This window comes from Micrasema longulum, unplaced genomic scaffold, assembly GCF_059751315.1.
Source record: "Micrasema longulum isolate JH-2025_06_02 unplaced genomic scaffold, ASM5975131v1 h1tg000873l, whole genome shotgun sequence".
In the NCBI taxonomy this organism is placed as follows: domain Eukaryota; kingdom Metazoa; phylum Arthropoda; class Insecta; order Trichoptera; family Brachycentridae; genus Micrasema; species Micrasema longulum.
This window is the reverse complement of record NW_028278065.1, coordinates 125,020-143,966: the sequence shown is the minus strand read 5'-3', so window position 1 is coordinate 143,966 and position 18,947 is coordinate 125,020. Positions and strand designations below refer to the sequence as shown.

At 34.8% G+C, this 18,947-nt stretch overlaps 1 protein-coding gene and 1 long non-coding RNA gene across 16 annotated transcripts in view; one reads left to right on the top strand and one right to left on the bottom strand.

The window, feature by feature from the left end:
- LOC148278494 (serine/threonine-protein kinase MARK2-like) overlaps positions 1-18,947 on the bottom strand; it is a 176,198-nt gene that overhangs the window by 80,028 nt on the left and 77,223 nt on the right. For all 15 annotated transcript variants that reach the window (XM_088231325.1, XM_088231313.1, XM_088231318.1 and 12 more), the window contains 4 exons: positions 8,931-9,218; positions 4,751-4,858; positions 3,408-3,666; positions 941-1,076 (listed from right to left, as the gene is read on the bottom strand). In XM_088231325.1, coding sequence (XP_088087451.1) covers positions 941-1,076; positions 3,408-3,666; positions 4,751-4,858; positions 8,931-9,218 — 791 coding nt within the window. The remainder of the gene's footprint in view (positions 1-940; positions 1,077-3,407; positions 3,667-4,750; positions 4,859-8,930; positions 9,219-18,947) is intronic.
- LOC148278495 (uncharacterized) lies at positions 6,402-8,056 on the top strand. The gene is made up of 2 exons (XR_015823183.1): positions 6,402-7,519; positions 7,573-8,056. It is a non-coding gene; the product is annotated as an uncharacterized LOC148278495 (long non-coding RNA).

Sequence of the window (18,947 nt, the reverse complement as noted above, 5' to 3'; positions counted from 1 at the left end):
CGATTACCATTCTTTCCCATCCTTCCCTTGACCCATCCTTATGGTACCTACCTGACATCAAGATAGAAGAAATTCAAATTAGAAGATTTGTATTTGGAACAAAACACACAACATTTTTGACATAACATCACATTGCATAAAAGTAATTGAATCGTCGCGCGTCGTTCTATAGTTATGTAGGGTCCATAGTCCATAGTCGATGACACCACACACATGTGTTAAATTAGTTCACCTGAAGTAGACTAATGACCGACGATGCAATGTCATCATTTTCTATCGAATCCAAAACATTTGTACAATGCAACTCTTATAGTATTGCACGTTAAACTGGGAGCATTGTTCTGCAGCACATTCACATCGTCCCTACCATGAAGAAATGAACTACAAAGGAACGTCGTCTATAAAGAGACCACAGGACGCAGCCAACGTCAGTCAGCCCGTTCAGTTCAGTCAGTCAGTCCAGCTCGACGAAGTCACACAGTTCCAGCATGTAGTTCATGTGCATTCTCTTCAACCCACCATCGAGGCTACGCTCGCACTACACAACCAAGTGCTGTATCTTATTCGCCATGTAATAAATAAGCATTAAAAAGCAACCTCGTGTCTTCTCTGTCAATCTCTAACAGGGGTAGGAACTCCAACCAACCCTCAACTACCTTAATCCTACAGTTATCGTAAATAGTTACATGTATCATAGTGCATTTCATCATCCAGTGCCCGAAATTTAAGAACATTCACATTATATCAAAGGTAGGTGTCTTTCCATGTTCCTCTGCTTTATTCAAATACTCCCAACCCCTTACAAAACTTAGTGAAATTTGTTTTTCCATTACAGACCGTCTTTTCGTTAACACACGTATATTATTTTCATTTTGAATGGATGGCCACTTTGCCGCAGCGACCAATTGGTAACCTGCGAGGGATCGATATTTAAACTGACCTATATTTCCCCCGTAAGACCCTTTCTCTGAGCTCTCTCAACGTGGAGCCGTCGAAGGGAAGTGAACCGGAGACCAGCGTGTAGAGAATCACGCCCAGTGACCACACATCCACCTCCGGACCAAAGTACTTCTTTCCTGGAAAGTCAAAACAGAAAATATGAATATACGAGAAACAAAATACAATACATCTATCGTCCGGTTTCTTCCAGACAGACTTCCAAATTACATACTTATCTTTAATATTTTATTTTATTTTATATTATGCGCTATGGGCAGGTTGCCCTTGCTAGTGTGCCAATATCTCATGTACTGCTTTTTGTCCGCGTTATTCTTCCTTCAAATAAGATTTTAAATGGTTTTTGAACTGGACTCAAATGAAATGGACCACTAGGCTTGGTAATTTATTTATTTAACTTTTTGTACATTTTATTATTTTTTTAGCTTATTGCCTAATGGCAATTTCTTCCAACCAACCGATAAAATAAAAGTTTTGTTTTTATAATTCAAGTTACAGAACATATTCATTAGAAAAAAATATTAAAAAGCTAAAGATATATAAAAATAGAAATAAACGTATTTGTTTATAAATTACCTTAAATCAAAACTATTACTCAATGGGAAAAGGGAAAAAAAAGAGGAAAGAGGAAAGGAGGAAAGATTAAGGAAGAGAAAGGAGATGTTTCTTCAGACGTGATTTAAACAGAGATAATGTAGTAACATCTGGATGGGAGATGATTCCACAGTCGAGCCGCATGGACACTATATGAGTTAGAGAAGAAAGAGGAATTGTGGATGGGTATTAAGAGAGTGCCTTGAGAATTAGAATGAAGAGGTAAACTATGAACTGATAAGCGTTGAAATTTTTCACACAGGTATATAGGAGCATTAGGAGTATGAAGTACATTGAACAGAAGTGAGAGGGAGCGATGGTCTCTCCGCTGTCTAATTTTAAGCCATTTCAGTTGCCTATGATAATCAGAAATGTGGTCATATTTCCTAAGACCAAAAATGTACCTTATGCATGTATTCTGAGGTCGTTCAAGTTTATCTAGTTTATTCCAGGCTGAAACCACCCTGCTGGAAAGGAAGTTCTTCGTGGAATTGGGAACAATAGAGCTTCCAGTTATGACTCCGTAAACTGGTGTTTTGATTCAATAGATACATCTTGTGCAGGGAGCAGTCAATTGCCTCTCTTTTGTCGATCTTCCAATGCTGTAACTAATGTGCAAAGGCATAGCAGCAACTAAAGTTGCGCCCATTTAGTGTAACAGCACTCGACGCATTCCTATAAGTGGCCATTTATGGCCGTGATTTACAAATAATTGCGGTACTTACAATGGTATGGTAAAACCTGTGGAGACCTATGGATGTATAGCTTGGCACAAAAAGCCCAACAAAAGGTATGCAGTGGTGCATTATCCAGCCTGCAAAGAATGGCCAGTAACATTGCCACTGGAGCAATGTGTTCTACTCCAACTACAGCAATGGAAGAGGTGTTGTGCCTAAATCCCCTACACATTCATGTGCAGATGGAGGCGGGCATGACCATGCTACGTGCGATGGAGTCGGGCAATGCCAACTGTAAATCAAGAACTATGAGGAATTTGCAGCAATACCTCATCGATAATCCGATGTTAGCTATGCCATCGGATGTAATGACTATGGAATTCAACTTCCAAAAGCATTTTGTGGTGCTTATACCTGATAGGGAACAATGGCTGCCCATTAGCCCCTATCCTACAGGGAAGGAGACATTGTGTGCTCCAAGAAAGATGGACAAGCAGGTGCTGGGACACACGAAGTTAGACCCGCGAAAAGGTTTTCTTTTAGCCTAAGGATCTATCCCATTATCTTGCAAACAGAACTCTATGCCTACGCACATGAAAACCTGTGCAGACAATACAAAAACAAAAGAATTTAAGACAGTCATGCTGCACTAAAAAGCACTGTCGAGATCAATTCTAGATTAACTGTGGAATGCCTACGGGTGCTTAATTATGTCGGTGAGTGTAACAGTGTGACATTAATTTGGGTACCTGGACACTCAAACATCGACGGTAACGAGGCAGCCGATGAATTGGCAAGGCTGGGAGCTGAGACAGCCCCGATAGGCCCTAAGCCCTACTGTGGATTGCCCAAATGTGCTCCTCGTAACGAGCTTGGGTCCTGGCATGGGCCAGGAAGCAGAGCGTTATGCTCTGGCAAAAAGTACCTGGTCAGCACCATGCGAAGGAACTGATAAAAGGGTGCTCGCAAAGGTTTGCCTTCAACCTAATAAAGCTCAGCCGAAACCAAGTGAGGGTTATCACTAGAGCCCGCCCAGGGCACTGCAGATTAAACAAACACCGCGCTAGACTAGATCTAGATCTTTGGACTTTTTCCAGTAGCTCAATGTCTTTAGAGAAGTAAGGTTTTAAGTAGTTGAGTAGTGAAGATAATGTGAGTAGACCTGTATATTTCTCTAACCTTGGAAGAGTTCGGGGGCCGCGTAGGGCGGGCTGCCGCAGAAGGTGTCGAGGCGCCTGCCGGGCTTGTACTCGTTGGAGAAGCCGAAGTCGGCGATCTTGATGTTCATCTCGCCATCCAGCAGCAGGTTCTCGGCCTTCAGGTCCCGGTGGATGATGAGCTTCTGGTGGCAGTACTGCACGGCGCTCACGATCTGCCGGAACTTGGCGCGCGCCTCCTTCTCCTTCATGCGCCCGTGCAGCACCAGGTAGTCAAACACCTGACGGACAGAACGGTATTATTCTAATTAATATATCAAGCACTAACTTAGTCATTTTCCATGTTAAATAATATAATTATTATGTATTTAGGTCGTGTAAAATCAATCTAGTAAATTTAATATATTGCATCGTCAATTATAACCTTCGAAGTAATAGATTTCTCTGGATCATGTCTAGTCTGCCTAACTAGGTACAACTTGTTTTAAGGCAGACATTTTTATTCAAAATAAAAAATTACATTACTACCTACTAGTTCATTTATTATATGGTTATGAATATTAATTTATACCATTTATTATTTAAGAATATTTTTGAGTAAATTTTCAGATTTTTCTCTACCTAAACCCAGTAACCATTTTTTTACAAATTTATTTCATTAAATCCGGGTTATAGTTTTGCAATGTTCGGGTATCATATTGCATGTTTTGGGGCCCAGAAACCTAAAATTTCTTGAGCTGAGTTTGCAGTAGACCCCATGACCCATCCTCTAGTTTGACTTCTGGTAGTGTGGGAGTGTTCCTTTTGGGATTTGGTAGAATAATTTGCTTTCACAAACATAATTATTCTAAAAATATATAATTGCCATATATCTAAGATCTCAAATTCCTCAAAAAACTTGACGCTGGGGTACCTGAAGGGCTTCATAAAAATTATTTGATTTTTGAGCAGATTTGAGAGGTTTTAATATTGATTTATTGGTGCCTCCCCATCCTATTATGCCATAAGTTATAATTGAGTTACATGAAATATAATATAGTTGTTTGAGTTTAATTAGGGATAAGATGTTACGTATCGACTTGAAGATATATTATTGTGTTATATATTCTATGTGTTCCGCCCATTTAAAATATTTATCAATAATTATTCCCAAATATTTTATACAGTGTACTAATTCAAGTATTTCAGAGCATATTTTTAATTGAAGGTTTTGTTGAGGCTGTCCCGCTGTGATTTTACTAAATGTCATATATTTTATTTTGTCAATAAGTTAAGAGATTATCCAGCCACATTTGGAATCACAAATTGATTGTTTTTAAAACAAAGGTATTAGGTACATTAGAAAAAATAGAAATGCGAGCTTACCTCTCCGCCTGAAGCATATTCCATGACTAGATAAAGAGTCCTTTCAGTCTCAATGACCTGAAATAGTTTCACTATGTTGGGGTGGTCCAACATCTTCATTATCCGGACCTGCAATACATAAACATTTAAGTTTGTAAGTGAAAATTCTTGATGGAAGTTTATCGTTATTTATTATGTAAATAATTTTTTTTTTTTTTGTATTGGAATTATATTATCAATGGCATTCTTAAGATGGTTAATTATTGCATTTGCTTTTTCATTATATTCCATTTGATTTATTTCATCGATATTATGCAGATATTCTTTCAATCTTTCTTTGTCATATTTTTTATAGTTTCTTGTATGTATTTCTTGAATGGCTTTTTTCGTATTTGCAATCTTCTGTTTATCTTCTGATATGTATATAATGTTGTGATCGGTTATTTTTGGTTCATCTAGGACTTTCACCTCAATATTGTTTTTGTTAGTTATAACAGTGTCAATTAACGTTTTTGATTTATCTGTTACTCTTGTTTCACTTTTTACTAATTGGTTCATGCTATTTGCTTGGATAATCATTTTAAGTTTTGAAAAAAAGACGAGTGATACTTTAATCCACAAATTTGGAACATCCAGTGACAGGTTTCATCGCTTTTGCGACATCTTCGAGACTGGTATCTTTATTAAGGAGTTCAGTGTATTTATACAAAACAGAGGCAAGGATAGATAATTCAAAATCATATGAAAGTAAATTAAATAAAGTTATTAGATCTTAAGGATCATCATTTTTTTTTTTTTGGGATAACTAATGAGTCGATATAATGCTATTTTAATGAGTTGAAGTATTTTATTATGTTATTTATTATATCAATTTTAAAAAAATAAAAAAATTATATAGTAAATTGCAATACAAAAGTCAAACATCTCATTCATCGAGCGATCGGTAACATAAAAAATTGTATTAAGGCGAGAGAAAAAAAAACCAATGTTACTTTGTAGTTAGTGTAGTTCTATACACATAACCAAATACTGCACGCAACTACACTGGCTCAGTATCGGGCATAGATGAAACAATCACATTCTATCACTTCTTCACAATATCCCACTTCGTCTGTTTATCTGAGAGAGCTCTTCCAACCTCTATCACAGCATGGGATAACTCTTAGTTTAGCAACGAGAGAACCCTTTCAATACCCATTCACCGCTCTAATTTTTTTGCCTCCTCTTTTACAATAGTAGCTGGTCGATTATGGAATAATCTACCAAATAATGTCTGAGATGGCCCCTTCTTTATTTTCATTCAAATCACGTATGAAATGTCACTTCCTGAATATTTTAGTTTTTCCTATTTTCTCTCTCTTTCCTCCCCCCTTTACCCCCCCTCTCTTCATAGTATACTTTTTTTTTAAGTAAAAGAAATATTTGCGTTCTTATAATTTACACAAATATTTAATTTTGAGAACCATTTTCAACGAGTTGTAAATGACTCACTATTAGAAAATGGGAATCAAGTTGGGGTAGAGTGGGATTCGAACCACGGACCTTTGATCCGTGAGTCCGAGACACTAGCCACGGGACCACAACCCGATTCAGTTATGTTAGTAAATATTAGTATTTAACCACTTACTGACTTTCTATGCCTATCGGTTTCCTATATAGATATCCACTATCATACCTTCTTTTTTTTTTTAAATTTATTTTTATTTAAGAAGGTAAACATGAACAGAAAATATGAAAGGAAAAATAATGGAACCCACTAAACAGCGAAACCGGCTTGTCAGCGGGTTTCTTATTTTTCCTTTACAAATAAAAACGTTAGAGAAATTATATAAATTTGAAAAGTAAATAAACATTATAAGTAAGAATGAGATTATTTTTCGTCAACATCCCTGCTGATAATAGTCACCGCACGCGTGTGGTATAGCGGGTTTCGCATGTTGGTTTGATTGGCATCCTGACGAAGAGACGGACACGTCTCGAAACCGGCAGACACAGAAAATTCGTTAAGTGGTTATATACAAATATTTAATAACATTTAGTAAATTGTTTGACCACAAAGTTAATGCTTTAAATGTTTGGTCAGTGCACAAAGGTTGCGTGTATCTTCTATCTACTAGTATAATATATAAGTTGTACAGATAGAAGGCGAGGCATGCGTATGTTCTATACAAAATAAATCATGGCAGTTAAGGCAATTGAATACATCCAGAGAAACCTTCAAAGTGCTGGGCTTGATCTACTACAACATAATACAGTGTGAAAATAATACAAGCCGTGTACTATAATATTATGTTTACGAACTGGAATATATTTTGCTTAGCGGACAAAGAGGCCTAATAATCAGCGACATTAACTCATCGTGAATTTTTTATCATTATTATTATGGATAACTTATACAGCGCCATTTTCGTAATAAAATACCTCAAGGGCGCTTTACATGGTGATTCTATTGTTAAGTTAATTTAATTGAAGCTTTTAAATTTGTAATTTGATTAAAATAATTTATTTTGTTGTCACGTTATCAAATAGAATTGTATTAGACGCAAACTGAGAAATCTCCACTAAAAACGGACAATTTGTTATTGATGCCAAAATAAACTGTACATAAAAACCTACCTACCTAAATAATAGCGTAATTCAAAACCGTCTCTAAATCTTGCAAAAACTGATTTCAATTATAATACTACTTGACACTGCAAACTTAGCATTCTCCAATAAGTAAACGAAGCATAATTAGAATTCTCAACAACAACAACAACAACAAACAACAAACCATTACGCCGTTTCCCCGTAAGGGCGGGCAGAGAGGATAGAATGCCACACCGCTCTATCTTTGCAAACAGATCTCGCTTCTTCTACTTTCATACAGCTTCTCATGCACGCGCGCCGATTATTCCGACTTTTGACATGTCTTGATTTGTTCGTGCCACGTCTTTTTCGGTCTTCCTCTATTTTTGCATCCATCAACATTCGCATCGTAAATACTTTTAGCCGTTCTTACGCTGTCCATTCGCTCTACATGTCCAGACCAACGCAGAGCTCCTTTCTTGGTTTTGTCGATGACGCTCATCTCAGGCTTACATAATGTACGGATCTCGACATTTGTGCATCTATCGCGCATAGTTTTACCACACATTCGCCCGAGAGAGCTGTATGCAAAGATGCTCAATTCAGGTGAATTAATTTACAAAGAAAGGGTAAAGATGATGTTTATGATGAAAAATAATGAAATAAAGACAAATATTACATTTAATTTTAACCACAATATACGTCAAAGGAACTTGCGAACAACCCAGGACTAACAGAAAAAGAAACAGTTTTGTGTATACAGCAATAAAGTTCTACAATTCACTTTCTAATAGCCTAAAAAATATACAAAACTAACTATACTAGGCTGTAATCTAGCTCCTTTATGTTATGATTAAAATATATCGTTGTTTGAAATGAGGTACTAGAATCCAAATCGATCATGCGCTCTGTAGCTGCAAGACGTGCTGGGATATTTATTTACTGTACAGCGCCGTTGATGTGATTTTCACAAAAATGGCGCTATATAAAATCTCCAACTATAGTTTTAATAATAACTATCAATATATTCAAAACAAATTTTCATTTATAATTTTTTGGGTTTAAAAATGAGCACATTCAAAACGGCCCGCATTTGGCATCACGTCATTTTGACGTCACGCGTTATGACTGCCGACTGCGCTTCTAATAGACATTGCGTACAAGATCGGCGCCAAAACGTCATACGTGCTGGGTGTCCTACTACAAGGCGCGAAATGTCTCGTTTTCGGGTAATTCAGAAAATTGATATTTTTAACCTTTCTAGAAAATTTATCTGACGTCGCCCAAAAAAAGTAGTAATATATCATCGTAATTTTTTGCTTATTTTCAAAACAAAATAATAAAAAAAACATGAAAAGACCCAAATAGTGACCCCTGTCATCGTTAAACCTTTGGCTCCCTAGAGCTTCTTTTGAAAGGGCCAAAGACATGAAAATCGCAAGACGACTCGGGGCTGTAAGGAGGATGATCCAGTACTTTGCACACGAGTTGTCCCACTTTTTCATGTGTCGGGGCCGCTGTATGCGGACGAGCGTTGTCACGGGGAAGAATCAGTTCTGTCATCGATAAATCCCGTCATTTTCTGCGATATACGGCGCTGGTAATAACATTTAAAAAGTAGAATTAGTCTCACCTCTCTGAACAGCTTCTGCAGCGAGCCGGGGTTGAGCTGGGTCTTGTCTATGATCTTGATGGCGACCTCCTTCCCCGTGGGCATGTGCTTGGCCAGCTTCACCTTGGCGAAGTTGCCCTTGCCGATGGTCTTCAGCAGGCGGAACTTGCCGATGTGCGGCTCGTCCGACGGCCGCGAGCGGAAGGCGCGCGCCGCGCCGCCGCCCGCCGCCGCCGCCGCGGTGCCGCCGGCCGCGGCGCCGCCCGCCGTCGCCGCCGCGCCGCCCGCCGTGGACGACTCCGAGGCGCTCTGGAAGGAAGAGAGAAATAATCGTTAATTCATTGTTTTATTCATTATGGTTCACAATCAAGACATAAAACATTGATATGATAATTAGCTCGTAACTACAATTTAAATTGAACCCTTTATAGGACACCTATAACAAAGTGGTATATAAATATACCACCAGAATTAAGGTATTTATTTTCTAATATTTCGTATTAATAACAAGTTTTATGTCACAAGAGTATCGCAATAACTTACACTGGTAGAAAAGTCTTCCGCTCAGCTTTTTCAAATGCAAAAGTTTTATTATCTTAAAAAATAAAATATCGAGGATATACTGACATAATGCATTAGTCAACAGTCTTAATATTATATATTTTCTTAATATAACTAAAAAAGAAAAATTAATATTTTACAACAAAGATTAAGAAAATTTTATAGAAGGGACGGGAGGCCATTTAAACCAGCCAATGACAGGTCATAAGCCCTGTAAATGCCTAGACTTCTATATTCCCATCTATAAAATGTTTTTTAAATTTTTTTTTAAAGCATACAAAAATTTAAATATAAATTTTTAAGTCCTACTGAACTGCATAAAATGCAGTTCATCAGCAGGTGCTTATAGTTAAGTTCTAATATATATACATAATCTTATCTCTTTAATTCTATAACATATAAAAGCTCTTATTTCTATGGAAAAAAAATGTATTCCCATGTACATCGAAAATATAAAAAAATTAAAAAATTGTCCAAATAAAACACAAAAAAATTTCAGTGTGAAAAACCACGTTCTAAAAGCCAGATTTTCAGCAGACGTCTTTCTCTTGAGCCAGATAAGTGTTTTTGTTTTTTTTACATTTAATGGGAGCATATTATAAATTTTTGGTATATTGTACTCTAGTGTTCTTTTCCCGTATTTATATTGAATTTAGGGAGAGCTAGTCCATCTACACTAGTGAACCGAGTTCTTCATCTCTGTTGTAATATATTAATATTAATAACTCCCATGGGGGTTGAATCGAATTCCCGAGGTTTTCGAGTTTGCCTTTCACAAAATGAAGACATGCTTTCCTTCATACGTTTTTTTTCATATTCAACAAACTAATTTAAAAAAAATCATATACTCGTATTAGGAGATATTGTAAAATATACATCTTTTTATCTTAGACGGGCGCGATTCATTCGCAATATTTAGTGTTGATGACATTATTTTTACCGTGTAAAACGAATGGATGACGAAACAGTGGTAAAACATGTCGTGGTGAACGAAGAACGACGACGGATGCGAGAAAAATGCGACGTGGAATTTCTAATATATTTGATCTTGAAAAGGTTTTACAAAGGCTTCATATTCCAGGTTTGAAAATACACACATTTAGATAACTAACCCAAGTTTCAAAGGATATACTTTTGAACTTATCAAGTTATGACAAAGTGTAAAAAAAAACAAATAAAGCACCCTCATGTAAAATTGAAGAAAACCCCATGCGTCGTTGTTCTACAATCATGACGATATTTTTTTATTTATTTGTAATTTAATTTATAAACCCTAAATACATTACATACATTTAACAAAATATTTATGCTTTTTTAAAATTCATATTCTACTGTAAATAATTATATTTTCAACATCTTTTGTAAAGCTTGTCCGAGTCTTTTGTTTAGTTTTGTCTGGTAGTTTATTGTATAATTTCAGTCCCAAGGCCGCGATTATGAACGGCTAGCATCGGTATATACTGAGACGGTATAAACGAATATCGATATTTATGTACGAAAGTGTGTATATTTGTACGAAAATTCAAAGTATCTTTGTCGGTAACCGGTAATGAAACATGTTTAGAAAAAAAATTGTAAACATATTATATTTTTCAACATATTGTAGATAAAATTGAAGATAAATTTTAACTTCCCTTCAGAATACGTACCCAGGGCTCCGATTACAATGGGAAGCTAACAGAGTTATCTTCGATTGTCTATAAAGAAAGGCCGATATTTGTGTACGAAAATGAGTATATTTGCATGAACATTTAAAGTATCTTCGTCGGCAACCTATAATTAAACATGTTTAGAATAAAAATTTGTATGCATATTCTGCTTTTTACACAGAAAACTTAATTTTATTTTGCAGATACAATTGAAGATAAATGTTAACTTCCCAATGTAATCGGGGCCCTGGTTTATTAGTCTTGACTGTCCTTGTCTTGTTTTAGAAGGTTGTATATGATATTGTTACGATATTCTCGTATTGTGTCTACGTTTACTACAATTTTTTGAAGTTTCATTTCTTCGTCAACAATTACATCAGTGGCTATTTTATGAATAAGTTTTAAGGATTCTAGTTTAAAGAGTTCAGTTACATTTAATTGTTTAGTTTGTTTGAAGAGTTCTTTAGTTGCCGTTAGATAAGGCAGGTCATATACTAACTTCAATATTTTATTTTGCTGTCTTTGTAATCTATATTTATATGGCTAGAATGAATGGTAACGTAGGACGTGGACGACCAAGAAAGACGTGGCATGATCAGATGAATAAAAAATCTCAAATCTGGTCACGTCAAAGGCAGACAAAGCCGAAGGGCGTGTACGACAAGACGTATGCATGTGGAAGAAGCTAGGAATGTATGTCAGGATAGACGTGTGTGGTGGTCCATCCTCTCTGCCTACCCCTACGGGGAAATGACGTGATGGTAGTAGTAGTAGTAATGATTTAATAATTGACTTTTCAATGAAATAAAACCAATACATCATTTATTTTTTTTAATTCTGAGTCCTCAAATTTCGTATTTAAAAAAAATCGCAGTCCCGAATTTCTTCTTAGACTTCCTCGAGAACTTCGGAACCTTACCCTGAGCAGTCTGGCCTTCCGCCTCCTGAGCGCTCTGAATACGAAGAGTCCCGCGGTCGGAAGGAACGGTTTCCGGTCTCTCGTCTTCCACTTCCGCATCCTGACAGGAAACATCTAACGATCGGCGCGATCGAAATTTCAAATTCAAACTTCCGCCATTCCGAACGATTGATTCCTTCCCCACACGATAATGTTTAATGTCGATCTAAGGACGTCGCGTCGTGTCATTTTTTGACTAATTTTACTTTCGAAATAAACGGCTCAATCGTTGCTGTAAAAACGTGAAAGCGGATTCAGGATACAAGCAACAATTTACGTTTAATTAAGCACAGCCATTTCTGGGGGGAAAAATCATAACAAAAATCACATTTGAATTAATTTTTTAATTCAACTAACAATTTATGTGTACAGATTGATTTGTGCGTCGAAAACACTTGTCCAGGATTATGAATCTATTTCATACACAGAACTGAATTCTTCATACACAAATATTTCCTTCCCGGCAAAAAAAATATGAGTAGTAAAGAGGAGTAATTAATAAATTCTAAATCAGCGTATTTCACAATAATACGGTTTATTGTTTTAGGTTGTGTCTGTTTTTTTCCAAATTTAAAAATGATCACCAAATTAAAACAAAATACGTTATACGTAATTCGAAAGAATTTTCTGCTCTACAAGATACTTGTTTGCTTTTACGTGATATATAATTTTATTTCATTACACGCCTTCAAAATGGAATGTCAAGTATACGAAAGTGGGCATTTTCGACCAGAATAAAGAGAATACATTATTGACTAAATTGTTGTAAAATAAAGAAGGAGAATAGATTATTGACTAATTTGTTGTAAAATAATGAAGGAGAATAGATTATTTACTAATTTATTGTGAAATAACGAAGGAGAATAGATTATTGACTAATTTGTTGTAAAATAATGAAAGAGAATAAATTATTGACTGTTATTTTAAATGATTTTTTTGTGTCTTCTTGTTCTCTTCATTTGGAGAAAAATGGACACAACTTACACTAACACGCAATACATATTTATCTCTTTAACGAGTTCGCGGACACTTTTTCTTATATGATCCTCCTCATATAGACACACCATCACAACTTTCTTATTTTTTTTAATATTTCACTTCCGATTGGACCGTAGTTGATGGTTTGAAGTAAATCTTATTTGACCAACATACTGGGACACTTTTGTTGCTGACTGTTACATAGGGACACAATATCTCCTCCTACCGTACAATTACTTCAGTTTAACGTAGGCTATAGCCGTCTTTTCACTACCAATATCTTTAAGGCTGTCATTTCTTAAATGAGAGAACACGATTTTGACGGCTATAGCGAAAGAGTTTTGAAAAATTTTAAAATTAATAATCATCAAAATTATAATTCCATCTTGCTTTATATATTGACTAGTGAACCCAACAGACGTTGTCGTGCCCGAAGGCTTACCTGCTATTACTTTGAAATACGACTTTTCATTGAAAAGTACGTACCTAGATACTTGTTAATGATTGAATTCCAAAACTAAAAATTATTAATATTCAAATATTGAATTTACGTTGGTATCTAGGTACATTTTTATGATTGAATTCCAAAACATAAAATAATTCATTTTCAAATATAGAATTCTTTTTGCAAACGTCAAACTCAGCTCTTCTTATCAACAGGGGTGCACTTTGTTGATGAATGTGATTTTAAAAAATGTATTGAATGTCCGTTTATAATATTTTAGTATTACCAAAAATCCAGTAAAAAGAAATAAATGGGAAGAAACTATAAGGAATGGAATGAAATAATCTGATTGGAATCCATAAAAAGCTAATGTTGTTTGTAAACATTACAAAAAAAAACTTTTTTTAAACACAAAAAACAACATCCTTTAATTTTTTTGTACATGCATTCTCGTCGAATGCAACCCTGGTAGGTCGATGAAACAAGATTTATGCTTCTAACTTTTTTTTTACATGTCCGATTGAAAATATTGATATCTACGAACACTCGCAGCGCAAATATCTACATTTCGCTGAAAACCGCACGTAAATCGGTTAAGCCGTTTAGGGGGAGTTCAGTGACACCACACGTACAGAAGAATAATACATATAAAAATAATACGGCGTTGTTTTTTATTCAGTCGAAAGAGGTTTCGAATAACTGCACAGCCGAGCGTGGGAAAAGTTTGCCAATTACGCGGGAAACTCGCCGTCCATTGCGGAGATTCGGACGGAATATGAATTATTATCTCTCGCGAAGGGAATCGGCGTCACAGCGCGGGAAAGCGGATCGCGACGAGCGCGCCAAAGGAACTAAACAAGCTTCTAGGGGTTGCCAGTACTGAAAACTGAAAACCAGTACCGACCTATTGAGTTATTACATAATTTTACTAGTACGGCGGTAACCTACCACGCCCCCAGCCAGGTGTACCTAACCGGGAAAAAATATGTACATTTTCTTTATCACAAGTACGTGCTAATGTTGACGTCAGATTTAGTATATTTACAAACAAACCATCACACCGTTTCTCTAAAGAGGTAGGCAGAAAGGACAGAACGCCACATTAATATATCGCCCTGTTCATAAATTATTTTTTAATTGATTGAATTTTTGGAGATCCGCATTACTTTTTACTCTGATTTTACTACAGGTGAAAAGGTTTTCACGGTCACTGTTATCAATATGTTTCTTTTTTAGGTGATATCGTGTGGGTTCCCAGCACTACATACTACAAAAATGAATAGAAATGTGCCTACTTCCGACTGCGACACGGTACAAATTACTATAACTTATACACACACTTTTTTCTACAAAAACACTCAGTTTACCCTGAAGATGGCTCCTGCAATTGTAGCCGAAACGTCGGAACAAATCCAACACACACGGTATCACCCAAAAGAGAAACGTGTTGATTTTACTATGTTTTTTTACTGTATACGTATATATATAATATTTTTTATTATATATTTTACTATTTTTTTCTTTTTACTGCATATTTAACTTTTTTTTTTAAATATGTTTTTTGTATGCATATAATATTTTTTGAATTTTGTTTATACTATGTATTTTAGTGGGTTTATAAATAAAGTTTTTTACTGTGTTTTACTAATTTTTTTTACTATAATTTTTTACTAAGTATTTAACTATGTTTTCACGATATTTTCACTATGTCCACTACCTTAATTAATTTTTTCTTTATTGATTACTTATTTTAATATATTTTGTCTTAGAACGGGGTAAATAAATAACTAGTTAAACAGTCAAAGCACTTTGAATAAATTTATAATTTTAGGTATATAATACAACAACAAACCAGAGTAGGTAGAGAGGATAGAACGCCACATTACTCTATCTTTGCATACGAATCTCGCATTATCTACATTCATACACCTTTTCATGCACGCGCACCGATAATTCTGACTAACATGTTCATCTTCTTTATGTTTTTAGATTTCCATACAAGCCAAAATAAGTAGAGTAATTAAAATTCAATTAGGGTATACCGAGTATATTAGAGGAATATTTTGGTTCTAACAAGACGAAACGCGTCACAGTATACCCTTTGTATATTTTATAAAAAATAAAGTAGAATTGAAATCCAAGAAACTTGTTTTATTTTGAATACATTACCAAATTAAATATGGAATTCTACCAATTGTCTGCATACACAATAAATAATTTACAAAAGATGTTTAAAATATTATCATTAACAAAAAATATTTTGTTGAATGTATTTGATCCGTAGGGGTTTATAATTTATTTATTTTTTAAATATCAGTCATACTGACGACCCATGTTCAAATAGGCTCAGGGGAGGCGGTCGTGTCACGTGACACGAAACAAGATAATGTCACTCGTGTGCAAAGCAGAGGGGCGGATTTTTATGTTATAAAACCATTTTTCTACACCCATACTAGAGACAGTGAGCCTTTTTGACTGGGTGAAAGGTTACGATGGTTTTGATGACGCGATTTTAACGAAAACTGCGCTGAATGAAAATCATTGAAAATAGACATTCACATTTAAAAATTAATTTAAAATATTGTTCGGATGAAAAAAACCAACATGCGAACGATGATTTGCTATTTTATTTTATTTATTATGGCTCACAAACAATAAACAATACATACGACATTGGTATAACGATCACAATTTGTTTTAATAAAATAAATAAAACAACTTTGTTTTCAACCACTAATTTTAATTTTCCACCGACCGGTTTCAAAGCAAACAAGCTTCTTCGTCAAGGTTTACGTAACTAATGAATTGATTCTTTTTTCTATTTTTAACATGTTCACTAAATACTACAAGTGGACCCAATAAACCAAGTCGTTTTTTCCTTACACGGGTGGTAATTTGATATCATTATTTTCGAAGTTAGACAGGAGAGGACTAAAAGAAAAATTGTTTATTTGGTTATTAATTATTGTTTTCTTATTATGAATCGCTTTTTTAATTTCTAAGATGTCTAATTTTAATATTTTATTTTCAACATGAAGTACTTTTGATCCAGTGTCTTTATGATTATTTTCTATCTATTTTCTATATATTTTCTATCTAATGGTTTGCGGATTCAGAAAAAATATTATTATTTAAGCGTCTGAAGTGTTCTTTTACTCTAAAATTAAAGTTTCTTTTAGTTTTTTCCAATGTAGATTGAATCGCAAACATTACAATTTAGTTGGTATATCCCAGATTTATTATATTTATAGACTGGATGATTTTTAAGCAATGTTCCTATATTATTAGTTGTGTAGAAAGCAGGTTTAATGTTTGATGGTAGGGAATTAGATAATTGTTCTAAAAAAATGTCATTTATAAAAATAATTAGTGGTTAAAAACAAAGTTGTTTTATTTATTTTATTATAATGAATAACCACAAAGTTAGTGCTTCAAATATGAACTTCACAATTTGTTTTGTTTAGATATTGTTTGTCGTGTGAACACAACATGCGCAAATAAGTTTTTTAAAAAGGTTATATAAATTTCTCTTAAAATTGACTAGCTTAATTAAATTATATTAATATTATAAAAGTTATGACGCTAAATTATACTAACAGTTTATTACAAATTATAAATCAGAGTATAAGTGTACAAACAGAGAGAATACGTCACATTTGAGGTGAGGCGCGGTATAGCTTTTCTTCAAACAAACGTATTCTCGTATTTTCTCCCCGGATTATGGCACTGGAGCAATGAGTTTTTTACACACTAGATATTTACTGGTGACACGCCACGTTTTTTACACACTAGATATTTACTGGTGGCGTGTCTAAATCTTTTGATGTTTTTTTTTATAAATTGTTCGTTATCGGAACTAGAACCATCCAAAAACTCCTAAAAGCGCCCAGTTTTATCAGGGCCCCGATTACAATGGGTAGTTCACAAGGTTATCTTCGACTGTCTGTTAAAAAAATCGACATTAGTGAACGAAAATGAGTATATTTGCACGAACATTTAAAGTATCTTCATCGGTTGCCTATAATTGAACATGTTTAAAAGAAAAAATGTATGCATATTCTGCTTTTCATACAGAAAACTTAATTTTACTTTTTAGATAAAATTTAAGATAAATGTTAACTTCCCATTGTAATCGGGGCCCTGTAGCTCAATCACAAATAACTATCGACGTGATAACAATTTCTCACCATGGTCGTTTATCGTATTCGCGATCACAATGAAACATTCGTTAACACCTAATATAAAATGTCAAAATATTTACGTTTCGCGACGCATAATCCTGCTGCACAATCACATATTTGAATTTCACCGGTGCGCGGTGTGAATATGTAAAATATTACAAAACTGCTATTTTGATTAATTTATTTATTATTTATCATGCTACATTGTATTTAGCCGGCGGTTGGCAGGCCAAATTTCAAGAAAAGCAGTCGCCATAGTAAATGTAATTTAATTTTCTTTTTTTTTTTTCAATTATAGTAAACGCTGATTTTTCGTAAATGATATGTATTTATTTACGTGGAAAAAGAACCGACACGATCTTTGACGTAGAGATTAGACACGCGTTGACTTCTGACTGCGATAACTTAAGCATGTTCATTATTGTTCATTGTGATCGCTCAAATGCTTAGAATGATTTTAAGCACGTCGATAGTTATTTGTGATTTATTATATTTATTTTTCAATTTCAAATATTTAAAGGCTTTTATTATCAGACAATGACAGGTCATTAGCGCTGTAATTGCCTAGACTTGCATATGCCCTATCCAAAAATGCATGTCTCAATGTTACAACAAATTATTTAGATGTGTTTCGGCCTAGGCCGAAACATCAACAAAAGCCGAAATTCGGTTTAGGCCGAAAATATTGTTTTGGTCGGTTACTATCACAAATTAATCGATTTTATTTTTATTAAATATATTTTTTTTTTTTTGCACAACAGGCCAGGGGCCCAATTACAGTTGTAAATTACATCACAGAACACTTAGGCTTGAGAAAAAAAAAAATTTTTTTTGTGTTCTCACCGGGAATCGAACCCGGAACCATCCGTGTGAGTCGAGCGTCTTGACCACTACACCACGGAGGCCGCCAATATAGGCATTTTAGCGAGGCAACGCCGCAAATCAGCACACTCTACCTCGTGACAAGGTACCGACGGAAAATATGGTGAGTCACATAGCGCTTGCCATCCCAAAATACAATAGATAAACAAACACCTCATTATTAAACCTTATCATTTAATTATATGTATTTATTTATTTTATTTTATTTCTTTTAAAGAAACTAACAGTCGACAATGATATAATAACATTAAAAAATACAGTTTAAATACAGACCAGCAAAGTTTCTAAATAAGAATCATACATATTATTAAATTGCGTTACAACAAAAGAGTGTGTTTATGTGTATTTGTACGGGAGTAAGTGTAGATGTGTGTTTATGTGTAT